Source organism: Felis catus, chromosome B3 (genome assembly GCF_018350175.1).
Source record: "Felis catus isolate Fca126 chromosome B3, F.catus_Fca126_mat1.0, whole genome shotgun sequence".
Lineage (NCBI taxonomy): Eukaryota > Metazoa > Chordata > Mammalia > Carnivora > Felidae > Felis > Felis catus.
In genome coordinates this window covers 62,405,881-62,432,783 of record NC_058373.1, presented here as the reverse complement: position 1 = coordinate 62,432,783, position 26,903 = coordinate 62,405,881, and the positions used below count along the sequence as shown (strand labels likewise).

General features: G+C 43.9%; 2 protein-coding genes and 1 long non-coding RNA gene across 8 annotated transcripts in view; 2 read left to right on the top strand and 1 right to left on the bottom strand.

Annotated features, from left to right (window-relative positions):
• Positions 1-5,338, top strand: part of LOC109500709 — a 38,160-nt gene extending 32,822 nt beyond the window's left edge. The window contains exons 6-7 of one of the 3 annotated variants that reach the window (XR_006599312.1): positions 1,092-1,179; positions 5,208-5,338. This is a non-coding gene — a long non-coding RNA (uncharacterized LOC109500709). Of the gene's footprint in view, positions 1-1,091; positions 1,234-3,001; positions 3,243-5,207 lie in introns of those variants that run through there. The other 2 variants (XR_006599313.1, XR_006599311.1) reach the window with 2 other exon arrangements.
• CCDC32 (coiled-coil domain containing 32) lies at positions 1,335-12,310 on the bottom strand. 4 transcript variants are annotated; one of them, XM_019832670.3, is made up of 5 exons: positions 12,165-12,270; positions 11,619-11,763; positions 9,844-10,099; positions 5,268-5,424; positions 1,335-2,286 (listed from the first exon to the last, which is right to left on the bottom strand). In XM_019832670.3, the coding sequence occupies exons 3-5, from the start codon at positions 10,085-10,087 to the stop codon at positions 2,148-2,150; spliced, it is 540 nt and encodes a 179-aa protein (XP_019688229.2). In that variant the 5' UTR covers positions 10,088-10,099; positions 11,619-11,763; positions 12,165-12,270; the 3' UTR covers positions 1,335-2,147. The 4 variants fall into 4 exon arrangements, with proteins under 4 accessions (XP_019688229.2, XP_044915465.1, XP_006932705.2 ...); XM_045059530.1 differs by having other exon boundaries at positions 9,844-10,094; XM_006932643.5 differs by lacking the exon at positions 11,619-11,763 and having other exon boundaries at positions 12,165-12,310.
• A 7,482-nt stretch (positions 12,311-19,792) lies between these two features.
• Positions 19,793-24,625, top strand: RPUSD2 (RNA pseudouridine synthase domain containing 2). Its single transcript, XM_003987340.5, has 3 exons — positions 19,793-20,454; positions 22,192-22,488; positions 23,686-24,625. Exons 1-3 carry the CDS (start codon positions 19,828-19,830, stop codon positions 24,418-24,420), a joined length of 1,659 nt encoding a protein of 552 aa, XP_003987389.4. The 5' UTR covers positions 19,793-19,827; the 3' UTR covers positions 24,421-24,625.
• Positions 24,626-26,903: the final 2,278 nt, after the last annotated feature.

Genomic DNA, 26,903 nt, shown 5'->3' with positions numbered 1-26,903 from the left:
CATACCTCACCCAGATTTTCACGTGAGGCTAAAAAGCCTTCCAGTCCTGCAGTTCCTCTAACTCCACTTCAGTTCCTCTAACTCAGTTTCCCACCTTCTCATACTAAAATTTCTGTTTCTTAGGAAATGGGAGGTAGGGAAAAGGCAAAGCTAGAATCTTGAGACTGAACTATAAAAACACTATTTTCTGGGGCAGATACATTCTCTGTCTGATGATTGACTGCTCTTTAGGAGGGTGTCTTGGGACCTTATTGCTTTTTTCTTAAATTGTTGTTACTTGAGAAAGAGTCATTTTTGTTTATCATGAAGGGAAAAGAAAACTCAGTCTTTAAAAAAAAAAAAATCTATCCAATGAGAGCCATCAGATGGCCCCGTAGGAAGTGTGGTCCAGCACCTGAACCCCAGGCAGAGACAGAAACTTGCAAGCTCAGTCCAGGGCCAGATGACTGTTAAGTGTCTGCCTTCCCCAAAGTGTTTGGGGACCACAGACGGTCGCTCTCTATGTCAAAGGTATCCTACTATTAAAAAGCAGTAGAGGAAAAAAATAAAAAAATTTTTTTAAAAATAAAAGTAAAAAGCAGTAGAGGGCACCTGGGTGGCTCAGTCGGTTAAGCGTCCGACTTTGGCTCAGGTCATGAGCTCAGAGTTCTTGAGTTCTAGCCCCACGTCGGGCTCTGCGCTGACAGCTCTGAGCCTGCTTCAGATTCTGTCTCCCTCTCTCTCTGCCCCTCCCCTGCTCACGCTCTCTCTCTCTCAAAAATAAGTAAACATTTTTTAAAAAGCAGTAGGAATAAAGCTAATACCATTAATCAAATTTTTCTTTTTATTTTTAGAGGGGGGGAGCGGGGCAGAGAGAGACCTAGGGCTTGATCCCACCACCCTGGGATCACAGCCTGAGCCCAAATTAAGAGACAGACACTCAACCAACTGGGCCACCCAGGTGCCCCCATTATCAATTTTAAAGAAGGAAAATATATCTGGAAATTGCCACCTCCCCCTAAATTCATATAATTCAGCAAATACATGGAATTGATTTAGATATGACCACACGTTCTCTGAAGATTTTTATGGTCACTCTGTTCCATCATTAGGGATTTGAAACCTGTTACCCGGGAAGAAGCTCCATGGAGTCAGAGCTGCAGAAATCTGGCCACAGAATCCTACCCTAAGAGCACCGAGGTGAGGTTTGGCTTGTCAGAGGGCTCATGTCAAAAATAGAAGGCTGCAAAGTTTCTCAGGTCTCCTGCATTGTCAAATACTTGTCTTTACCTCCCCACTAACTGGGAGCATCTCTCTGGGGGAGAAGCAGTTCAAGAGCACCACACACACAGCTATTCTCATCAGAAAAGCTTTATGTAGACAACACGGACTGAACATGAACACTATAAACAGGGAAGCACAGGCTCAGCCAGGAAAGCTGCCGCAAGAAGCTTGGAACGATTCAGAAGGGGTGTCAAATACCAACACCAAATTTACAAGTCTAATTTGAAGCTTGGCCCTTTTTAAGTGCAAGAGGAACTTAGGGGAGAAACCATGCATGAAATAAAAAAATATACATATACACACAAACACTCAAGTTGTCACACTGTTGTCCCTTTTCTCCACAAGGAACAAATCAGACAAAGGAAAAGTGCGGCCTCTTTTCCTAAAGTCTCTATATTTATTACAAACTTAGAGGAGCCCCACGTGGGGTGTGGATCCAAGGAGGCAGATTTGATTCTCCTTGGCCTCACTTACCACTGACAATTAACCAAAGAAATACTTGGGATACAGGCAGGAACATCCAGAAGAGGCAAGCAAAAATATGGCTCACTGAGCTTATATATTCTACACAAGGATATCAGTTTCTCCAAATACTTTCATACTTGCTCCTTCACTAGATTCTTAGCAGACTTCTCACCTGTAGCAACAGGGCTCAGGCAAGGTGTGAGACACAGAGGAAAGCGGTATTTTGATCCAGCATGTGCTGGGTCAGTCACTTTATCCAGGACAGTCACACATGCCAGCCCCAGGCCAGTCCTCAGGGGCCCACAGCTGTTTGCTTTGTTGAGTGGGAGCGTGGGCTACCCTCCCTCCTTAGATTTCTCCTTGCTGCTCCGCTGTTCCCTCTGGACCCAAGACAGCTGCTTGGCGTGCGTGTGTGCAATTTACTGTTCCGCGGCTGCTGGCTGGTCCCCGGCCACTGGCTTCTCAACGTGGGACTCTGGAGGAATCAGATACTGGACCTCCTCTGTACTGATGGCTACTTTATCTGGCTGGAGCCACCTCTTGAAATGTTCCAAGGTGCTAGGAGAAAGCAGGAGAAAAGGGTGGCCGCATCAGACCTGGCTGATTAATCACTTAATGATTATCTCAGTTACTCAAATGCTGCCTTCCCGCCCACCACCAATTTCTTCCTACAATTGTTTTTCACTGCTAACGGGGAGAACGCCGATCTTCCTCTGACAGCTGTGCATCCTGGCAGCTCGGCGGCATAATTTACCCCCTAGTGGGCACTTTGGCTATAAGCAGCACCAGGCCCCTTCAAATGCGGAGCCTCTGAAGGCTTGACGAGAATAGCTGAAGAGCTTATGTCTCAGTCCTGTCTTTTCTTCCTCAAAACTGGAGTGGAGAGAAACTGTCAGAGGGAGGAAACGTTCAAATAAATACCAAACTATTAGTGGAGCATCTTGAAATCTCCTATACCTGAGGCAGTCTGAGACTCGATTATACTTACAGCACTTAGTTGCACTAAGCACCATTTTTGTGGGTTTTTTGTTTGTTTATTTCATCCTATAGCAAGTCCTCAAGATGGAAACATCTGCACAGCAATTTCTCCCACAAAGAAATAGCCACTATGCCAGAGGGCTCTTTTTTCCTTTGCATCTGTGCAGAGAGGGGAAGTGCCCCCTCCCACCTTCCTTAATTACCCAAGATCCTCCACTCTAAAGCTTATTAGATACTCATGGTAAACTACAAATGACCACAAATAATATAAACCTTATTCTATGCTCTTAAATAGCCCAAAGTCTCGAGCCCAGAAGTAAAGCCATCACCAGCAGATTTGAGACACCTAAAATGGGGGAATCCTGGTGTAGACAATAGGATTTCTCAGCCCATTACTCCTGCGCCAAAAGCATGCCATGATGAGGGTCACCTACCTGGCCTTCACGTACATGAAGAACCACACAATTCCACTACAAAATGTTGAAGTCTGCAAATAAATGCAAATCTATTTCTGGTGTGCTTGTTCTAACACTGATAGAAAGACGTGTTCCCACAGATGGAGCTTGGGAACAAGTGCCCACAGCTCAGGGGACTAAGGTACTCCAGGGGCATTTAATCTTCATCTACAACACTTTTCATAGAATTGTTTCAACTGCTTCTATAGAAAAGGGAACATCATATCATTTTAGGTGTTGATAAACACACAGAAACATGACCTTGAGCCTTGGTGCTGATCTGATTTCAGAGAAAAAGAATTCCTACTTGAGAATCACATAGGAGACAATTTTGTCTTTTCTTCTCAGAATTGGAGAGGAGGCAAACATTCAAGGGGAGCAAGAATCAAATACCAAGTTATTAGTGTGTTGGGAATGTGTACATCTTCAAGTCTTTTGTGTTTGGGGCAGTTGAAGGCTCAACGGGATTGAGTCTTTAGAGACAGAAAAAAGCAACATGTGTTTTATTTCCTGAACCCTCAGAGGGTAGGTAGTTGGCCTGACTTTAGATGCCACATGATTTCTGAACAATCTAAGGGCACGCTAATGCAATATTTAAGATAATGTAAGTAAAAGCACTTTGCAAATTAAAAAGCAAAATGTAGGGGCGCCTGGGTGGCTCAGCTGGTTAAGCATCTGATTTCAGATCAAGTCATGACCTTACAGCTCATGAGTTCATCGGGCTACTCGTTAACAGTGAGGAGCCTGCTTGGGATTCTCTCTCTCTCTCTGTCTCTGTCACTCTGTCTCTCTGTCCTTTCCATGCTCTCCCTCTCTCTCTCTCTCTCTCAAAAATAAATAAACAAACTTAGGAAAAAAAAGTAAAATGTAACTATCAAGTTTTATTTCCCTACTGTCCATGATTTCAGCAGCCATAGCTTCATCTGACATCATGGGGCTTTTTAAAATCAATGTTAACGGTATGTTGCAAACTTAGGTCATGTTTCCCTAAGACCTTTTGCTTCAAATTTGGGTTTTTACTTCCCTCACCAATTTTTTTGAATAATTTCTTACTGAACTTTAAAATTCCATCAAGACCAATGATAATAGCTAACACTTATATAGTACTTACCAGGGGCCAGGTCTGTTCTAAGCACTTTATACACAGTAACTCATTTAACCCTCATAACAACCCAAGAGGTAAGAGTTACTATTCCTGGAAAGCATATTACTATTACATATTCCTGTTACTATTCCTGCTCTGTAAAGCAGGAAACTGAGGCACACACAGGTTACCTCCTTAAGGACACACAGCCAGGAAGTGGCAGAGCGACTCTCCCGGGTGTTGGGCACCATGCAGCTCTTTGTGGCAGGATGCCGTCTCCTCCTCTCTGCATCCGCCACCCCCTGAAGATACTGTTCAAGTCCTGCCTTCTTCTCTGGCACAAACACCAGAGCCCACAGGGAGCTCAGTGGTCTCTCAACTCCCAAAGCATGCTCTGTCACTTCCACTCACCCGGCTCTTTTCTTAGGCTGCCTTATTTTGTTAGGTTCATCTTTATATATATTTGTCACCTCTCTCCAAATAGTTGTGGGGACCAAAGGAAAAAAAAGGGATCTCTAAAATTTCTTTACATCTCCCCTCTGCCCCAGCACCCCCAGCCCCATAGCATCAAGCACAGTGCCTTCACACAGTAGATGCTTAGGAAATTCATGCTATACAAATTCAGTCTATACAAATTTGAATGCCTACAAGGTGACAGAAACTCTGTAAGGCAATAGGGAGTTACAGGTAAGATACTGTTCCAGTTGATGATTGGTTACTACTTTCTCAAGTACATTGTATACTTGGAAAAGACGACAATGCTTTATCCTCAATTCTGTCCAATCTGTGATCAAGATGTAGGTGGGGTATTTGCTTTTTTGCAAAAATACTATCAAAAATCTGCTACTGGACCAAGAGCGAAGAGAGCAACCTTAAAAAAGGATGAGTTTTGAGCTCAGAAAAGCTGATGTTGATATTAACCAATATCTCGACTCAAATGTCACTCTCCCTGAATTCTTTAGAGAAAGAGAAATGCCCTCAGTGAAATACTGTCACCTGGAACTGGACTGAGAACCAATTACCTCTCATCAGAATCAAATCCATCCACAAAGAACTCTGATGCTAACTTCTCCTGGAGGAAGCGGTCCCAGCATTCCTTCTTGGCTTGGGCCAAGGTTCGAAGCATGTCCTTAGAAGTTACTTCCTGATTTAAACCTTTGATTCTTCTCAGTTTCTTCTCTAAAAACAGATGAGGAGAAGTTAACAAGGAAAGTGAGTATAAAATGCAACTAAATCTAAAATGCAACATGACAACGTAAAAATTCTCTCACTGATGATATTCCCACTCCCTGCAAAAGAGCTCATTTTTTCTGAGGACATGTACAGGGAAATGTACATTTTTCTTTTTCCTTCACAATGTCTTAACTCTGGATTGTATCAAAGAAACATTTAACCCCAGAAAGGGAAAAAGCCATAGGCTCTCATAAATAAATCAGTGGCATGTCTTCTTTGAAATCACAGAAGCCAGCAGGTATCTCTCTAAGGAATTACTTGTTTTCCCTGGCTTGACATGTGTCAACTCCTTGAATATAGTCTCTCTGAGGAGTAAGTGGTTTTTCTTTTTGTTACAATGACACGAAGTAGTTTCCAAACCTCAGGAGAAAGAATTAGAGAAAATAATGAAAGATCCAATGGTTCATTAGACACTAAAATTGACTTGATGGGAACTCAATAATCAGAGACCTTGAAGATCTCTATGTGTGATTAAATTCTTCATACAAGAAAATCTCCCAACGTTTTTTTACAGTTACTCAACTTGTGGCCTGGATGTTGGGACCTTATAAAAACAAACATCTTCTAATTCCAATGAATGGTCTACATGGCTTCCTGATGATAGATGTTTACTTATTCTTCTGTGCATTTTAAGTGTAATTGTTGAACAACTGAAGAACAGAAGGAACAGTATCACCATTTGCCTTCTGCCTTAATTCAGTCTTGCCTTCAACTATAATAAATGTGTCAATGATGGCCTTTTGGAGGGGGGAGTGGGGAATAATATCAAGCCCAGACCCAAACAGAAACTTTATGATTTGCAATCCTATTTTCACTTCTTCTTTTTAAAATTTTATTTATTTATTTTAAATAATCTCTACACCCAATGTGGGGCTTGAAATTATAACCCCGAGATCAAGAGTTACATATTCCTCCGACTAAGCTAGTCTGGAGCCCCCTGTTTTCACTTTTTTTTTTTTTTTAATGTTTACTTATTTATTTTGAAAGAGAGAGAGAGAGCGAGCAGGGCAGGGGCAGGGAGAGAGAGGGAGACAGAATCCCAGGCAGGCTCAGCTCAGAGCCTGATGCAGGGCTCTAGCTCACAAACTGTGAGATCGTGACCTGAGCTGAAATCAAGAGTTGGTCACTTAACCAACTGAACCACCCAGGCACCTCTGTTTTCATTTCTTTTTTTTTTTTCTTTCTTTAACGTTTATTTATTTTTTGGGGGACAGAGAGAGACAGAGCATGAACGGGGGAGGGGCAGAGAGAGAGGGAGACACAGAATCAGAAACAGGCTCCAGGCTCTGAGTGATCAGCCCAGAGCCCGACGCGGGACTCGAACTCACGGACCGCGAGATCGTGACCTGGCTGAAGTTGGACGCTTAACCGACTGCGCCACCCAGGCGCCCCACCTCTATTTTCATTTCTAAACAGGCCACATCATCTGCCATCCACAGATCAAAGCAATAACCACCTTTTGTTGCTGCAAGTTACCACCAAGAGCTCGCCCATGTAAAAAAGCTGCAATTGATAAAAGTTAAATATTTGAGGAGTTTTTGCCTCCTTGAGGATGTGAAAAGAATTATGTAGATCTCACACTGAGCTGGCTAAGTTTTTTTTTTTAATACTTTTAAAAAATATATTTATTTATTTTTGAGAGAGAGAGAGACAGACAGACAGGGTGTGAGGGGGGAGGGGCAGAGAGAGAGGGAGACACAGATTCCGAAGCAGGCTCCAGGTTCTGAGCTGTCTGTACAGAGCCCGATGTGGGGCTCAAAGTCACAAACCATGAGATCATGAACTGAGCTGTAGTCAGTCGCTTAACTGACTGAGCCACCCAGGCGCCCCATGAGCTGGCTAAGGTTTTATAATTGGTGCTCTTAGTGGATTCTTTTTGATATAGGTTTATTTGGCAGTAAAAACAATGTATTATCTGGCCTTGGTTCTCAAGGTGGAAGGTACTCTTTTGGGCTGGCAAAGTCTTCCCCCCTCTGAGTGTGCTGAGTCCCTAATCGGTTGTGATCTAAGTTGGGCAGGTAGAAATAGATACCACTGCATACTCCAAGTCTGCCTGCCAATGTCTCCCAGACTGTGCCATAGGCACAGAAATGGCTCCTGTCTTCCTCAGAGAATGAAATTTTAATCATCTTTTTTTTTTTTTAAGATTTTATTTTTAAGTATTCTCTACACTCAACACGGGGCCCAAACTTACAATCCCCCAGATCAAAAGTCCTATGCTCTACCGACTGAGCCAGCCAGGAACCCTTTAATCATCTTCTTAACTGATTTTAGAAAAGATCAGTGGAGTTTTAACTTCCAAAACCAGTCTTGACCAATCAAATCATCACCAAATCCATTAAAGTTTCTTACATCTCCCGGGCACAGAGTACCAACAAGCTGCAGGATGTGGTTCTCCAGCTTTCTCAGATGATTGCTTCTTCTCCTTATCATCGTTCTGACTATCACTGAACAGAATTGTGTGGGACACCTAGGTGGCTCAGTTAAGCATCTGACTCTTGATTTCAGCTCAGGCCATGATAGTTCGTGAGTTTGAGTCCAACGTCAGGTGAGCTCGAGTCTGGCTTTGGGTAAAACATGAGCCCGGGTGAGCCCCTTTCTCTCTCCCTCTCTCTTTGCCCCTGATAGGATTCTCCCTCTCCTTCTCTCTCTCTGCCCTCACTCACTTGTGCCCTCTATCTCAAAAAAAAAAAAAAAAAAAAAAAAAAGAACACAATTGTCAACAACCTTGGCCAGGGCTGCAGGCTGCAAGTATTACTATCCTAACGTTGGTGGCTTCCCGATAAATTTCACATTACACCCTTATATTTCTCATTATCCATCATTCCTCTTGTGTTTCTCTCATATCTTTTTCTTACAGATCCTGTAAACTCTATTCTGACTCTTCTTTCTGTCCTTCCTCAAAAGCTTCTTCCTGAATTGCCTTTCCTTTCTTAAATAATTATTCCTAGGTTTGGTTTTGTGACACAAAGATGAATCTCATGGGTGTTTAATAATAAAAGGATACCACAATTCTAAAGCAGTCACTGCCCTAGACTGATACTTTTCTTTCCCCTTGCATGGGACAATCTGAATCTCTTTCCTGTATTTGGAGTCTCTCTAAATATTAATACTTAAGGCCACAGGACAGAAGATGTATTCAGGGAATATTTTCAAAATTAAACAACTAACAAGAGGTAGACTGAATTTTATGTCAACATGGTCCCATTCCAACAACAGTTTTTTAGTACAACAATTTTTCAATATAATAGTTTCATCAGAAATCCAAATGCAGCTCTGGGGCCATGCCCTTTTCTTTCAGGATGGCATAATGTTTGACACTTTTGAGTTATCTGAATATATGGGCCACCAATAGTAGGCAAGAGGATTGTACAGAATGGCAAGAAATGAAGCAGAATTCAGATGATACAGTCAGAGGCAGGAGGTAACAAAGACAGTTTTAAGGGATATACAAGGAAAAGGGTGCTCCTTCCCAACAACCAACCTGAAACCCCCCTAGAATTGTATCTGACAAATACATGTAGTGAGGACTAAAAATAATACTAATTAAGGGGGCAACTGGGTGGCTCAGTCAGTTAAGCGGCTGACTCTTGATTTCAGCTCAGGTCATGATCTCACAGTTCATGAGATTGAGCCCTGTGTCCGGCACAGTGCTGACAACACGGAGCCTGCTTGGAATTCTCTCTCTCCTCTTTCTCTGTCCCTCCTCCTACTCACACTGTCTCTCTCTCTCTCAAAAATAAATAAACATTAAAAAATTATGATAATGGGCACCTGGGTGGGTCAGTTGATTAAGCAACTTCGGCTCAGGTCACGATCTCACGGTTTGTGAGTTTGAGTTCCAGATAGGGCTGTGTGCTGATGGCTCAGAGCCTGGAGCTTGCTTCAGATTATCTCTCTCTCTCTCTGTCTCTCTCTCTCTCTCTCTCTCTGCCCCTCCCCTACTCACACTCTGTGTCTCTCTCTCTCAAAAGTAAACATAAAAATAAATAAAAATAAATAAATAAAATAATAATACAAAATGGTAATAATAATAATTAAGATTAGAAACCAGGTTTGAGGGGCACCTGGGTGGCTCACTCAGTTAAAACATCTGACTTAGGTTCATGTCAGGATCTCGCAGTCTGTGAGTTCGAGCCTGAGCCCCATGTCGGGATCTGTGCTGACAGCCCAGAGTCAGGAGTCTGTGTCTCCCTCTCTCTCTCTGCCCCTCCCCCGCTCTCGCTCTGTCTCCCTCTCTTTCTCAAAAATAAATACACATTAAAAAAATACATGTTAAAAAAACAGGTTTGATGTAACTTTAACATGCTTCCTTAAAACCACCAGCTTATGATTAAAAACATAAAAGAAAGTAATTTAACTCACCTAGAGATGCTAAATACACTTCTGAATCCTGCAAGGGAGCCCAAGGCTTTGTAGCTGGCTGATCAGCAAAATCTGGGGCCTCCCTCTGGCCTGTGCCTGCAGGGTAAGAATCCATAAAGGAGTCTGAAAAGGCATTGTTGGCACCATCTTCTTGATCAGGATTTGGCAGACAGGAACAGATTTCAGCCCAAAGATCAGGGCCAGATTTTGTAGCTGTAGAGTCAACGCTCTCAAACATTTTCATTTGGAATCTGAGCTGGAAAAACAGAACTGTAAGGACTGGCTCTAAGGATACAGCATAAGTATGCAGTACTGAGATATTTGTTTCCCTACTGAAGGAAGGTAATAGGCTTTTAAGAAGTTTCTCTGAACTTAAAATGTCTTTTATTAGATTCCTATGCTATAGATATAAAGATGACCAAAGGGCAATTGGGTTCCTCTTCTGGCTCGGCATTCCAGTTGTTTTCATAATAAAGTTTGTTTTTAAAAATGAAATTTCTCAAGCCAGACACAAAAGGACAAATATGAAATGATTCCACTTGTAAGAAGTACCTAGTGCAGTCAAATCCATAGAGACAGAAAATAGAATGGTGGTGGCCAGGGGGTTGGGGGAGGGGAAAATGGGAGTTACGTTTAATGGGTACAGAGTTTCAGTGGGAAGTTCTAGAGATGGATAATCATGATGGTTGCACACCCACGTGAGTGCCACTGAATTGTACATCTAAAAATGGTTAAAATGAGGGGCGCCTGGGTGGCTCAGTCAGTGGAGTGTCTGGCTCTTCGTTTCGGCTCAGGTCCCTGATCCCAGAGTCATGGGATCAAGCCCCCCATTGGGCTCAGAGCTGACAGCACAAAGCCTGCTTGGAATTCTCTCTCCCTCTGCCCCTCTCCCCCACTCACACTCTCTAAAAATAAAAATTTACAGGGGCGCCTGGGTGGCACAGTCGGTTAAGCGTCTGACTTCAGCCAGGTCACGATCTCGCGGTCCGTGAGTTCGAGCCCCGCGTCAGGCTCTGGGCTGATGGCTCAGAGCCTGGAGCTTGTTTCCGATTCTGTGTCTCCCTCTCTCTCTGCCCCACCCCCGTTCATGCTCTGTCTCTCCCTGTCCCAAAAATAAATAAACGGTGAAAAAAAAATTTTTAAATAAAAATTTACAAATTTTAGGGGCACTGGGTGGCTCACTCAGTTAAGTGTCCAACTCTGATTTCAGCTCAGGTCACCGTCTCACAGTCGTGGGACTGAGCCCCAAGTCGGGCTCCACTCTGAGCATGGAGACCATTTGGTCTCTCTCCCTCCTCCCCTCTCACTCTCCCTTTCCCTAAATAAGTAAATAATTTTTTTTAAAAATAATTTTTTAAACAGTTAAAATGGGCCCTTTTACATTATGTGTGTTTTAACACACACATACACACACACACACAAAGAAATGTCTAGGACATTTCCAGTGGAGACAAATATTCTGCACTTTGCTCCAAAGATCTCCAAAATGCAACCACTCTGTCCTCAGCCAATTAAATTCTGTTTTCAATAGGACATGAACTAAAGGCCTTGCACAGTTCCATAGACATGAGGATAATAAAAATGCTGTTTGGAAAATACTGTCAGAGAGTAATGTCATATGCAAAGCCCCATGTGCTCATTACAGGTAGAGGCTGGACTATATACCTTATTTTATAAGTTCTTATTTTAATAGTCAGAAACACTGGAAGAGGCATTTCCATCAGTTTACAGATGAAGAAACTGAGGATCAGAAGGATAACAAAAGTCTAGGGTACCTTACTGACATCTATGGTGATTCCTTGATTGGAAACCACACCTCTGCCGCTCCAAAATCCATGTTCTTATCCAATACCTCGCTGCTGGGGCTTTCATAACTATCTAGTCTTACAGCCTGGGCTGACACCCTCCTTCAGGAAGGACCTTTGAGATTAGGAAGGCTGCCTGGGGTAAGGTCTGAATAATTCCAGGAGAGAGCCCAGCCAGCGCAAGGGCCCAGAAGTAAAAGGGGCAGAAATGTCACAGAGGCTCTGGATGAATTGATGCCGGGGTCCCAGTGAACCTCCACTCCCATCCCGAAGTCGCTTGAACCCACCCAAACCAAAACTTTGCTCGCACCGGAGCCCCAGTCCTCCCCCCCTTCTCTCTAGGAAGTCCAGAACAGAGCCGGCAATGGCAGTGTCCAGACCCGGGCCTCCGTCACTCTGACCTCAAGAACTTGCTGGGCAATACGAGTCAGGCCCCGAAGCTCCTCTGTGGTATCCCGGGATAGGACCCGGACCGAGGATCTAAAACTGTAGGTACCCCTGCCCCTCTTCACCTACCGCAACCGCCTGCCCAGCAGCCCACAAACGCTCGGCTCAGTTCCGTCGCTGAAGGCTGTGAAGAAATGGGGGGGGGTGGAGTCTCCGAGTGATGGATCCCAGGAGTCCTCCAACCACCGCCCAACCTGACGATGTTCTGTGCGTCGATTGGTTGAGGGGAGCTCGGCTAAGTGAGGAAGTGAGGGGCCGAGTGAGAGAAAGAGGTAGGCGGGACTTGTTGCCGGGATATAGGGCAGTCACTTGGCCTTGGCTCCAACTTCCCTGGGGCAGGTAGATTCCACGCGCATCTGAGCATTCCTGGCGCGCGGACAGCGCCTTCTGCCATCACCTTCTCGGATAGGGGAAGCCCAGTTGCCGAGGCCTTTTGAGTTTTCTTGGTTCCCTGAGGAAATTCACCTCCTCGGCAATTCTCTGGGTTGGTGTTTTGTCTGTGAAAATTTCAGCCCTTTGCTACCCAAATTAGAGTACTTCAGCAGCTCAGATGGGAATGGAGGCGACTACTTTCCTTATTCTCACAGGAGACCCAGGCCCTATTAGCCAAGTTATGAACCTTTTTCTTTTTTTTCTTTAAAAAAATTTTTTTAACGTTTTATTTATTTTTTTTCACATTTTAACTTTATTTTTTATGTTTTAAAATCTACATCCAAATTAGTTAGTATATAGTGAAGCACTGATTTCAGTAGATTCCTTAATGCCCCTTCGCCATTTAGCCCATCCCCCCTCCCACAAACCCTCCAGCAACCCTCAGTTTGTTCTCCGTATTTATGAATCTCTTTTGTTTTGTCCCCCTCCCTGTTTTTATATTATTTTTGTTTCTCTTCCCTTATGTTCATCTGCTTTGTCTCTTAAAGCCCTCATATGAATGAAGTCATATGATTTTTGTCTTTCTCTGACTGACTAATTTCACTTAGCATAGTACCTTCCAGTTCCATCCACGTAGTTGCAAATGGCAAGATTTCATTCTTTTTGATTGCTGAGTAATACTCCATTGTATATATATATACCACATCTGCTTTATCCATTCATCCATCGCTGGACATTTGGGCTCTTTCCATACTTTGGCTATTGTTGATAGTACTGCTATAAACATGGGGGTGCATGTGTCCCTTCGAGACAGCACACCTGTATCCCGTGGATAAATGCCTAGTAGTGCAATTGCTGGGTCATAGGGTAGTTCTATTTTTAGTTTTTTGCGGAACCTCCATACTATTTTCCAGAGTAGCTGCACCAGCTTGCATTCCCACCAACAACGCAAAAGAGGTCCTCTTTCTCCACATCCTCGCCAACATCTGTTGTTGCCTGAGTTCTTAATGTTAGCCATTCTGACAGGTGTAAGGTGGTATCTTATTGTGGTTTTGATTTGTATTTCCCTGATGATGAGTGATGTTGAGCATTTTTTCATGTGTCGTTTGGCCATCTGGATGTCTTCTTTGGAGAAGTGTCTATTCATGTCTTTTGCCCATTTCTTCACTGGATTGTTTTTCAGGTGTTGAGTTTGATAAGTTCTTTGTAGATTTTGGATACTAACCCTTTATCTGATATGTCATTTGCAAATATCTTCTCCCATTCTGTTGGTTGCCTTTTAGTCTTGCTGATTGTTTCCTTTGCTGTGCAGAAGCTTTTTATTTTGATGAGGTCCCAGTAGTTCATTTTTGCTTTTGTTTCCCTTGCCTCCAGAGACGTGTTGAGTAAGAAATTGCTGCGGGCAAGATCAAAGAGATTTTTGCCTGCTTTCTCCTAGAGGATTTTGACGGCTTCCTGTCTTACATTGAGGTCTTTCATCCACTTTGAGTTTATTTTTGTGTATGGTGTAAGAAAGTGGTCCAGGTTCATTTATCTGCATGTCACTGTCCAGTTTTCCCAGCAGCACTTGTTGAAGAGACTGTCTTTGTTCCGTTGGATATTCTTTCCTGCTTTGTCAAAGATTAGTTGCCCATACATTTGTGGGTCCATTTCTGGGTTCTCTATTCTATTCCCTTGATCTGAGTGTCTGTTCTTCTGCCAGTACTATACTGTCTTGATGATTACAGCTTTGTAGTATAGCTTGAAGTCTGGGATTGTGATGCCTCCTGCTTGGGTTTTCTTTTTCAAGATTGCTTTGGCTATTAGGGGTCTTTTCTGGTTCCATAAAAATTTTAGGATTATTTGTTCTAGCTCTGTGAAGAATGCTGGTGTTACTTTGATAGGGATCGCGTTGAATATGTAGATTGCTTTGGGTAGTATCGACATTTTAACAATATTTGTTCTTCCTATCCAGGAGCATGGAATCTTTTACCATTTCTTTGTGTCTTCTTCAATTTCTTTCATCAGCTTTCTATAGTTTTCAGTGTATAGATTTTTCACCTCTTTGGTTAGATTTATTCCTAGGTATTTTATGGTTTTTGGTGCAACTGTAAATAGGATCGATTCCTTGATTTCTCTTTCTGTCACTTCATTGTTGGTGTATAGGAATGCAACCGATTTCTGTGCATTGATTTTATATCCTGAAACTTTGCTGAATTCATGAATCAGTTCTAGCAGTTTTTTGGTGGAATCTTTTGGGTTTTCCATATAGAGTATTATGTCATCTGCAAAGAGTGAAAGTTTGACCTCCTCCTGGCCGATTTGGATGCCTTTTATTTCTTTGTGTTATCTGATTGCAGAGGCTAAGAATGAAGCTTTTTCTTATTCAATTTGTCAATAGACATCAAGCCCCTGTTGTGTTCCAGGCATTGTGTTAAGCGGGAATTCAAAATAAGTAAGAGTTGGTAGGGGTCCAACAGGTCTTTATAGCTAAGTATAGGAGGGTGTGCCATGGGGGCAGAAAACTTTACAAATAACAGCAAAGAGTTACAGAAGATATGACAGAAGTGTGGCCAGTGTACATAAAGGAGAGAGTGCCATGGGAGTGTGTCAGGAAGGCTTTTTAAAAGAAGATGAGGGGCGCCTGGGTGGCGCAGTCAGTTAAGCATCCGACTTCAGCCAGGTCACGATCTCGCGGTCCGTGAGTTCGAGCCCCGCGTCAGGCTCTGGGCTGATGGCTCAGAGCCTGGAGCCTGTTTCCGATTCTGTGTCTCCCTCTCTCTCTGCCCCTCCCCCGTTCATGCTCTGTCTCTCTCTGTCCCCAAAAAAATAAATAAACGTTGAAAAAAAAATTTAAAAGAAGATGACTTTCGATATCTTTCAGGGATTATCAATTCGCTGAGATGCAACCCTTCCTCCCCCCACCTATCCACCCCCAATTCCCAGGGCCCGTTACTCTCTCTCAAAGAATCAAGTGAGAAAAGACATCAGCCAACCATCGGTAGACATAACTTGGCTGAGGATAAAGTCTCTAGATGTGTCCAAAGCCAAAGTGGCTACGGTGGTAATAACTAACATCATGTAAAAGGGAACTATGAGGAACTCTGTTGCTCATATTTATAACCATCCTTAGAGAGCATATGCAAACAGAGGGAAGTGGAAAGCAAGAAGATTAGGAAGCAAAGGAGCAAATAATAGGCAAGATTTTTTTCAGTGTTTATTTATAAGGAATAAGTAGGGGGCCCAGAGCCAAGTCTACCAGTGAGGGATCCCCAGAGTCCTTCAACTGCCACCAGAACTGAAGACCTAATCTGGAAGCATCTGATTCATAGAAAAGGTCACTGTCATAGGTTTACGGGTACTTCATCAAGCTACTCCATAACCTTTCGACTCACTTATGCCCTTTTCTCTGGTTTTCTGCTCACAAACAAATTTTTTTATTTCAAATGTGGCCTCTCAGATATCTTGAACAAGCATAAGAGTGCCTTTAACAGTAGGTATAAATAGTCACTGGTATGAAATAGAATACATTTTCTAAGTTAAAGTTACAGTTGTAAATTAACATATTGGTACCCTTACAGATTCACTGATGTCCCCTGAGTTTAATTAGTGTGTGTGATGAATAAATCAAAACCAGATCCTGGACTTGCAAAAGCCATGGTGATCTGCCACTTCCCAAGGACTCTTCATACTGGGAAGCCACATGAGGGCAGTCGCATCCCTCTATCTCAGACCCTGCATTAACTGCAGCGTAACCTAGCACAAATATGTTTTTTATTTGTATGATGCTTGAACAGCATAGGCCGTCATTAAGATCAGGAACCATGTCTTTTTTACCTCTGTATCTCCAGAACCAAATGATGCTTAGGAAATATTCAAAATTTATTTGGTATGGGAGTGTTTGAATTAGAACTCTCATAGTCCAAGACCACACAGAACTGCAGCTAGAGCTGTGATTCCCTCTTGAGTTCCTTCTTCCCTGTGCTACCAAGGTGATCTGAAAATGGAGATCAGATCATGTTACACACACACACACGCGTGCGCGCGCGTGCACACGACAGACTCTTTGATGATTTCCCATTGCTCTTAAAGACTTAAATCCTTATCATGGCAAGTTAGTTGGAGTTCTTAGTTCAAACAATAGAATTCATTCAACCAGTATAAGCAGTAAAAAAAAAAAAAAAAAAAAAAAAAAAAAGATTAAAGCTGCTCTGTCCAATAGAACTCTCTGTGGTGATACAAATTTTCTGTATCTGAGTTGTCCAATAAGGTAGCCACTAGTTTGGGGCACCTGGATGGCTCAGGTGGTGAAGCATCCAACTCTTGATTTCGGCTCAGGTCCTGATTTCATACTTCGTGAGATTGAGCCCTGCGCTGGGCTCTGTGCTCACAGTATGGAGCCTGCTTGTGATTCTCTCTCTCTCTCTCTCTCTCTCTCTCTCTCTCTCTCTCTCTGTCTATGCCCCTTTCCCACTTGCATGCATCATGTGCTCTCTTGCTCTCTCTCTCAAAATAAGTAAATAATTTTTTTATAAGGTAGCCAGTAGTTTCATGTGGCTCTTGAGCACTTGAAATGCAGTTTGTGCAACTGAAGAACTGAATTTTAAATTTTCTTTCATTTTATTTAATGTAAATTTAAATAGCCACATGTGGCTAATTATTACTCTATTGTAGAGTACAGAATTAAAGGATATTGAGTAGTGCACAGAAAATCAAGATGGACCACAGTGTGAGGCGTGGGGTCTATACAGCAAGGAACAGTGTCTAAACTTCACTGAGGGACTGCTCACGGAATACCCCAATGCCTTTGAACATAGACACTGCAGCTGTCATTGCTGACGAGCACTGGACACAATAATCCCCTGCTGTTAGCCCTCCAAAGCAGATGTTTCCAGGGGCTCCTGGGTGGCTCAGTCAGTTAAGTGTCTCACTTCAGCTCAGGTCATGACCTTGCGGTTCACGGGTTCAAGCCCCATGTCAGGCTCTGTGCTGATAGCTCAGAACCTGGAACCTGCTTCGGATTCTGTGTCCACCTCTCTCCCTGCTCCTTCCCTATTCTCTCTCTCTCTCAAAAATAAACATGGAAAAAAATTTTTTAAAGAAACAAATCAGATGTTTCCAATGCTATCTTGTCACACATGGGTTCTACACTGTGCCTGCTTCCTCTGCTGTGTGCCTCTGAACCAAAGGCTCCGCCTGATCAGTGGAGCCCAGGTGATGAATGCCCAAGCTCCAAAGGAATTGGGAAGGCCAGTTTCTGGCTTCCACCTCTTGGAGGCTGTACTTTTTTTTTTTAATTTTATTTAAATCTTAGTTAAACATACCATGCAATATTGGTTTCAGGAGTAGAGTTCAGTGATTCATCATTTACATACCATACCCTGTGCTCATCACAAGTGCCCTCCTTAGTACCCATCCTCCATCTAGCCCATCTCCCACCTACCTTCCTCCATCGACCCATAGTTTATTCTCTATCATTAAGAGTCTGTCGTGGTTTGTTTCCCTCTCATCTCTCCCCCCACCCCTTCCCATATGTTCTTCTGTTTCTTAAATTCCACATGTAAGTGAAATCATACGGTATTTGTCTTTCTCTGATTGACTTATTTAGCTTAGTATAATACATTCTAGCTCCAACCACATCATTAGAGATAGTACTTATGATGTGGGAAATTCCTCACATAAAAGAAGAGTGTTAAGAAGATGCTGGATATCCAAAGAATATGACAAATGTCTACTCTTCATGGTCTATACCAGTGCTTCTCAAACGTTAATATGCAGAAAAATCATCTGAGAGTCTTGTTAAAATACAGATTTTGGGGGTTCCTGGGTGGCTCAGTCAGTGGTTAAGCATCCAACTCTTCATTTTGGCTCAGGTCATGATCTCACAGTTCGTGAATTTTGAGACCCACATCAGGCTTTGCGCTGACAATGTGGAGCCTGCTTGGGATTCTCTCTGTATCTCTGCCCCTCCCCTGCTTGCACTCTCTTTCTCTCTCTCTAAAAATAAAAAATAATAATTTAAAAAATTTTAGGGGCATCTGGGTGGCTCAGTCAGTTAAGCGTCCAACTCTTGATTTCAGCTCAGGTCATGATCTCATAGTAATGGGATCAAGTCCCACGTCAGGCTCTGTGCTGGGTATGGAACCTGCTTACGATTCTCTTTCTCCCTCTCCCTCTGCCACCCTCCTTAAAAAAAATAAAATACAGATTCTCAGGGCCCCTGGGTGGCTCAGTTGGTTAAGTGACCCACTTCGGCTCAGGTCATGATCTTGCAGTCTGTGACTTCAAGCCCTGCATCAGATTCTGTGCTGACAGCTCAGAGCCTGGAGCCTGCTTCCAACTCTCTCTCTGCCCCTCCCGCTACCCCCCACTCTCAAAAATAAATAAACATTAAAAATATACAGATTCTCACTCAGTAGGTGGGGGGGGGGGGGGGAGGAACAAGATTCTGCAGTTCCAACAAGTTGCCAGGTGTTTCCCATGTTGCTCATCCAAACACCACATTTTGAGAAGCAAGGCTTTATACAATCCCACAAGGACTTCCTCTCTATAACATTCTAGTATCTCATTCCTTTCCTGTGCTTCAGACACATTCTGAAAAAGTCTTTAAAAAAAAAACTACTTTATTGAAATATAGTTCACATTCCATACTATTCACCCTTATGTCGTGTGGCTGGTTTTCAGAGGACTTGTGTTCTCTTGATTTGGCTGTTTCTGAGCCTGTTCTCCAGCTCTCTTATGTACTCTATGAAGTACTAATATCCTTTCACTAATTCCCTCTCTGATGAAGTTAACCAGAGTTGGTTTCATATCTTGCATTTAAGAACTCTGACAAAGGCATCTACTGATCCACTTGCCGTTTTAATCTCAGGACAGGAGCATATGGAAGGCAAATGGGAGCTCTTTAATTCTACTATTAGGGGGAAGGATAGATGTGAAGACATTGCTTCCGGAGTGTGTGTGTGTGTGTGTGTGTGTACGCCCATGTGCGTTTAAATACATACATAACAGCTTTATTGAGTAATAAGTCACATACTATAACATGCTTTGAAGTATACAGCACGGCGCTTCTTAGGAGAGTAAGAGTTTAGCAATCCTCATTCTCATTTGAGTAAAGCTCCTTTCGTTTTTCCAGATCCAAGGGACTTTGAGCATATCTACGTGAAACTACACTTCTGGTGAGTCATTCTCACTGCCTCTCAATTCAATTCACTCCCTTAGTCTCACCCACTGACTCTCAACTCACATTTCCACTCCTTCAACTCTCTCCGTCTCTCACGCCTTCTCTTCTCAGTCCCCGCCTCGGCACTTGGGCCTCGCTGATTGGCTGATGCCCGGTGACGTACTCAGGCCGCGACGCAGAACGTGGAGGCCGCGGGTCATGTGGCTGAGCGGCCGGCCGTGGCTGCCAGTTCTCGTACAAGGGTGCTTCAACCTCCGGCGTCTCATTGCTGCCTGTACGTGGGGTGGTTGTAGGGGTCCGATGGCGGAAACATCCTCAACTGGGGCCGAGGGAGCGGCCGGGCTGAAGACTCCGGCTCAACAAAACGGAGACGTTAGTGGCGACGCGAGTGGTGAGCTGCTCTCCGGGAGCCCGGAGCCTGTGGGCCCGGGAGTGGAGCCGGCCCGGGAGGACGGGAAGCCGACCCAAGCGAGCGAGGAGCAGGCCCCAGTTGCAGCTTCAGGCTCAGGCAAGCGTAAGAAGCGACGGGACGCCACCAGAGAGCGCGTCGTGCCACCCCCGAAGAAGCGGCGGGCAGGGGTGAGCTTCGGCGATGAGCACTTTGCAGAGACCAGCTACTACTTCGAGGGCGGCCTGCGCAAAGTGCGGCCCTATTACTTTGACTTCCGGACCTACTGCAAAGGCCGCTGGGTGGGCCACAGCTTGTTGCACGTCTTCAGCACCGAATTCCGAGCTCAGCCCTTGGCCTACTACGAGGCCGCAGTCCGGGCGGGGCGCCTGCACCTCAACGAGGAGCCGGTACAGGACCTCAACATCGTGCTCAAGGTGGAGTCCTGATGGGGCCGGCTGGAAGCGGGCGAGGAAAGGGGACAGGGGTCTTTTCAGAGTAAATAGGGCTTAGTTACTGGAGTAAAATCGAGGTAATTCTGAAGCATCTTCACTTTCACCTGGAACACTCTTTTAAGAGGCCTCTTCTCTCATCCCATCTCCGCAGAAGTAGCCTCTGTGCTTCAAAACTCAGCCCATTTATCCTTTCCATCCAGGCGGCTACCTTGTTTCCAAGGGACAGAAGTTGGAATTTTCAAAGCTCCCTTTGTGCACTGCCTTGTAGCACTGGCACTGATACCTATCTTGCATTATAGATCTCTGTACAAATAGTAATAACAGAGCCTCTCTTTTATGTGTTCTTACTGTGTGCTGGCACAAAGGTAAGCATTTTATGTACTTAACATTAAATTCTAATGACAGCCTTGTGGGATAGGTATTGCCACCTCATTTTACCTGTGAAGAAACAGAACTAAAGTGAACTTCAAAGAGGTAAGACAACAGTGTCACCTCCAAACCCTGTGTTCTTAAAACTACTACTTAAATTATTTATCGTAGAAGGGCGCCTGGCTGGCTCAGTGGTTAAGGCTCTCTTTTTTTTTTTTAATGTTTTTTTTAACGTTTATTTATTGTTGAGAGACGGTGTGATCAGAGGAGATGGAGAGAGAGAGAGGGAGACCCAGAATCTGAAGCAGGCTCCAGGCTCTGAGCTGTCAGCACAGAGCCTGATGCTTGGGCTCGAACCCATGAACTGCAATATTGTGACCTGCGCCGAAGTCAGATGCTTGACCAACTGAGCCACCCAGGCATCCCAAGCCTCTGGCTATTGATTTTGGCTCAGGTCATGATCTCACAGTTCCCTGAGTTGGAGCCCCAGTCAGGCTTTGCGCGACAGCGTGGAGCCTGTCTGGGATTCTCTCTCTCTCACTCTTCCTCTATCTCTCCCCGCGCTTCAAAATAAATAAACTTAAAAAAAATTTTTTTTAATACTTATCATAGAGCCTGATACGGTACAGTTGTGAAATGTCAGGGATAGAGTCTAGAATTGTCTAGCCCAGTGCTTTGACCATTTAAAAATCCATCACAGCTAAGAGCTACCAGACACCCCTGTCAGTAACACTGACTCACCAGGTTGTAAGGGGAGACAAGACAGTGTAAGCATTTGGAGATCGAGTGGTTTGAATCCCCTCTCCTATTCCTATTTGGAGAAGTACAGGTCTGGCCTAACCCTCACATTTTACAGATCACGAAACTGAGGCCCAGAGAAGTTAAATGACATGCAGTGGGCCTGTGGCAGTTCAAGTCTAAAGGCCAGATGTCTGGACTTAGATCTTGGTGTTGTTTGTTCACGGTCACAGTAAGTGATGATTTTATGGAGGTTTTTCCCCTCCATTTTAGAAAGCTTTATCTTTTTTTAAAACTTTATTTTTTAAATATAACTTTATTGTAGAGAAAATACAAATGAGCAAAACCAAAAAAAAAAAAAAATCCATAATACCACCACCCAGAAATACCAAAACATTTTTGTGTATATCTTTCTAGTACTTCTTCAGTGCCTACTATCTGCCTGCGTGTCTATCTGTACTTTTGCAAAATAAGAATACACAGTGCACACTGCATTTTCTGGTTAAGGATGTGCTGTGTCCATTGTGTGTCAGTAAGGAACAGGAAGCGGTGTGTGAAGTTGATTACAGGTTGCTGGCCTCTGGGCTGATGAGTTGCCTTTGTCATTGGCAGGACAATGACTTCTTGCGGAACAGAGTGCACAGGCATGAGCCACCGGTCACAGCGGAACCTGTCCGCCTGCTGGCTGAGAATGAGGATGTGGTGGTTGTAGACAAGCCTTCTTCCATTCCTGTCCACCCTTGTGGCCGCTTCCGACACAACACTGTCATCTTCATCCTGGGCAAGGAGCACCAACTCAAGGAGCTACATCCACTGCATCGGCTGGACCGCCTTACCTCAGGTGTCCTCATGTTTGCCAAAACGGCTGCTGTCTCAGAGAGAATTCATGAGCAGGTTCGGGATCGGCAGGTGAGCTGGGCTTCTGTCTCCTGCATGCCACTTCCTGGGCTCATGAATGCTTTGTATCAGAATTGTGTCACTGAGTTCTGTTGAAGTGGCCCTTCATGTTATCTGGCCAATTTTCCTATCTTCAGGAAGGTCAACCCTGAAAATGTCAAAGACAGGTTATTATCTCTTATGTTTCAAAAGATCTTTTGAGATGGTGTATATACTGCCTTTCTTGGTAGCTTGCCATTTTGAAGTTTTAAAGTGCTGACAGGCTGACCAAGGTGTTGTCCGGTTTTGTTTGTTTTTTGATGATTAAGATTTTTAAGGTTGTGGGGAGAGTCTACTTGGTAGAAAAATTCTGGATGAAGTTGGAAGAAACTTAAGAAGAGTTCAGTGGTAGTGACTATAGTCTTGAGGCTTGTACTTTTGGATCTGATGGCAATACATTTATTGAGTGTTTACTGTGTACCAGGCTCAGTACCAAGTACATTAGAGTCTAACTCACTGAATCCTTGTTAACAGTCCTGTGAGATAAATGCTTTTTTTAAAATAACTTATTTTAAGGGGCGCCTGGGTGGCGCAGTCGGTTAAGTGTCCGACACCAGCTAGGTCACGATCTCGCAGTCCGTGAGTTCGAGCCCCGCATCAGGCTCTGGGCTGATGGCTCAGAGCCTGGAGCCTGTTTCCGATTCTGTGTCTCCCTCTCTGTCTGCTCCCCCCCCCCCCCCCCCCCCCGTTCATGCTCTGTCTCTCTCTCTCCCAAAAATAAAGGTTGAAAAAATAAATAAATAAAATAAAATAAAATAACTTATTTTAAGTATATTTATTTATTTTGAGAGAGAGAAAGAGAGGAGGGGGAAGGGGCAGAGAGAGAGGGAGAGAGAGAGAGAATCCCAAGCGGGCCCCCTGTCATCATCACGGAACCTGACACAGGGTTCAAACTCATACCTTGAAATCATGACCTGAGACAATACCAAGAGGCAGACACTTAATTGACTGAGCCACCTAGGCACCCCAATAACCTTAGGTTTTCTAGACAAGTTAATTGGATTTAAAGAGGTTAAGTAATGTGCCTAGAATCCTGCAACTGGCAAATGGTGGAGCTGGGGTTTGAATCCTCTTCTGTCTGACACTGATGCATTTCTTGTCACTGTATTGGGTCTGAACTTCATGAATTTGGGCTTTGTGCTGACGTTCTTCTTCTTCCCTCCTACGTAGCTGGAGAAGGAGTACGTGTGCCGGGTGGAGGGGGAGTTCCCCACTGAGGAAGTGACCTGCAAGGAACCCATCTTGGTGGTATCTTACAAGGTAGGGGTGTGCCGTGTAGATACTCGGGGCAAGCCCTGTGAGACAGTATTCCAGAGACTGAGCTACAATGGTCACTCCAGTGTGGTGCGGTGCCTGCCACTCACAGGCCGCACTCACCAGATCCGAGTCCACCTCCAGTTCCTGGGACACCCCATTCTCAATGACCCCATCTACAACTCAGTTGCCTGGGGTCCATCCCGCGGCCGGGGCGGCCACATTCCCAAAACGGATGAGGAACTGCTTCGGGATCTTGTGGCAGAGCACCAGGCCAAACAGAGCCTGGATGTGCTAGATCTCTGTGAGGGCGACCTGTCCCCGGGACTAATAGACTCTACAGCTCCCTCCTCAGAGTTGGGTAAGGACCACCTAGAAGAGTTGGCTGCATCTGCCCAGAAGATGGATGGAGTGGTTGATGCAGCCCCTCAGGATCTGGACACAATGGCCTTGGCACCAGGGAAGGCAGCCGAAACTGATTTTGTGAATCGAGAGATAGACCCTCTGTGTGCAGAGTGCCGGCTGGTGCGACAGGACCCCTTGCCCCAGGACCTTGTGATGTTCCTGCATGCTCTCCGTTATAAAGGGCCTGGGTTTGAGTACTTTTCACCCATGCCTGCCTGGGCACAGGATGACTGGCAAGAAGACTGAAGGCTGTGGTCGAGGGACTGCTTCTTGAACTAGAAGACAAATGGGCCATGGAATAGGAGCTGATCTCATGGGCTGGTACTCAGGGTTTCTACACGAGTGAGGTTGGGTTCATAAAGGATCTGCTTATACTTGCTACCTCCTTTCCTCTCCCTCTAGCTGGAGTTTGGGAGCTTGTTGGTTTGTAAATATATCCCTTTTTCTAAAACCTTGTGTGTCTTGGTTTTCTTACTTTTTTTTAATGTAAAAATAACATTGTACAATTAACTATCTTAAGATAGGCAGTTCAGTGACATTTGGTACATTCACAAGGTTGTGCAGCCATCACCTCTCACTTAGTTTCCAAACATTTCCCCTACCCACAAGGAAACCCATGACTATTAAACACTCACTCCCCATTTCCCATTCCTCCCACAGCTCTGGTAACCATTAATCTCCTTTCTGTCTGTCTGGATTCGCCAATTCTGGACTTTTCATAGAAATTGAATCATACAATATGTGACCTTTTAGGTCTGTGTTCTTTTGCTTAGCATAGTGTTTTTAAGATTTGTCCAATTTATAGCATGTATCAGTACATCATTCCTTTTTTATGGCCAAATAATATTTTTCTCTTATATGGTTATACCACACTTGTGTATCCGTTCATCAGTTGATGGACATTTGGGTTGTGTCCGCCTTTTGGCTATTGTGAATAGTGCTGTTATGAACGTTCATATTTATTTAAGTAATCACTACACTCAACGTGGGGCTTGAACTCAGAGCCCTGAGATCCAGCCAGGCGCCCTTCTATGTTTAACTTTTTGAGGAATCACCAACTTTTTACCCCAACAGCTGATCCATCTTACGTTCCCACTGGCAGTGCACAAGGGTTTCAGTTTCTCCCTATCTTCACCAATATTTGTTGCTTTCTGTTGTTTTGATTATGGTCTGTTAGTGGGAGTGAAGTGTTCATGCCTTGTGGTTTTGATTTTCATTTCCCTATTGAGCATCTCCAAGCATCTTTCCGTGTGCTTCCTGTCCATTTATGTATCTTTGGAGAAATGTCTATTCAAGTCTTCTGCCATTTTTGAATTGGGTTGTTTGTCTTTTGTTGTTGAGTTATAAGAGTTATTCATATATTCTGGATACAAGACCCTTATCAGATAAATGATTTGCAAATATTTTCTCCCATTCTGTAGGTTGTCTATACTTAGGCACAATTTATTAAGTCATTGACCATTGGGTTTGATTTTTTTAATGTTTATTTATTTAGAGAGGGAGTGCATGCACATGAACAAGGGAGGGGGAGAGACAATCCCAAGCAGGCTCTGTGTTGCCAGTGCAGAGCCCAACTCAGGGCTCAATCCCATGAACCGCGAGATCAGGACCTGAGTCGAAGTCAGCCTCTCAGATGATTGAGCCACCCAGATGCCCTTTGTAATAAGTTTTGAAATCAGGAACAGTGAATCTTCCAACTTTTTCAAGACTGTTTTGGCTATTCAAGCCTCTGATTTCTTACGAATTTTAAGATAAACTTTTCCATTCCTGCAAAAAGGCTAGTGGGATTTTAAAAATCAAATTTTGGGGGGTGCCTGGGTGGCTCAGTCTGTTAAGTGTCCAATTTTGGCTCAGGTCCTCATCTCGCAGTTTGTGAGTTCGAGCCCCACATCCAGCTCTGTGCTGTCAGCACGGAGCCTGATTAGGATTCTCTGTCTTCCTTCACTCTCTGCCCCTCCCACACTGATGTCTCTGTCTTTCTCTCTCTCTCAAAAATAAATATTTGAAAAAATTAAATCTTTATTTTGGTAAAAATTACATGACATAAAATTTACCATCCTAGATATTTTTTAAGTGTACAGTTCAATAATGTTAATTATATTTACATTGTTGTGAAACAGATCTCCAGGACTTTTTCATCTTGCATGACTGAAACTCTATACCCTTTAAACTACAACTCCCCTCTCTTCCCTTCCTTCCAGGCTCTGGCCACCACCATTCTACTTTCTGTTTCTATGAACTTGACTATTTTAGATACCTCATATAAATGGAATCATGCAGTATTTGTCTTTTTGTGATTGGCTCATTTCATTAGCTTAATGTCCTCAAGGTTCATCCATGTCGTAGCTTGTGACGGGATCTCTTCCTTTTTAAGACTGTCCGTATGTACCACATTTTGTTTATCCATTCATCTGCTGATGGACACCTGGGCTGCTTCCACCTGTTAGCCTTCATAAGTAATGCTGCTGTGAACAAATATCTCTTTAAGACTCTGCTTCTGGGCGCCTGAGTGTCTCAGTTAAATGTCCGACATTTGATTTCAGCTCAGGTCATGATTTCATGGGTTTTGGGGATCAAGCCCTGCATCAGGTTCTGGGCTGATAGTACAGAGGCTTCTTGGGATTCTCTTTCTCCCTCTCTCTGCCCCTCTCCCCCAAAATAAATAAATAAACTTTTAAAAAAGAAGACCCTGCATTCAATTCTTTTGAGTATATATCAAGAAATAGGAT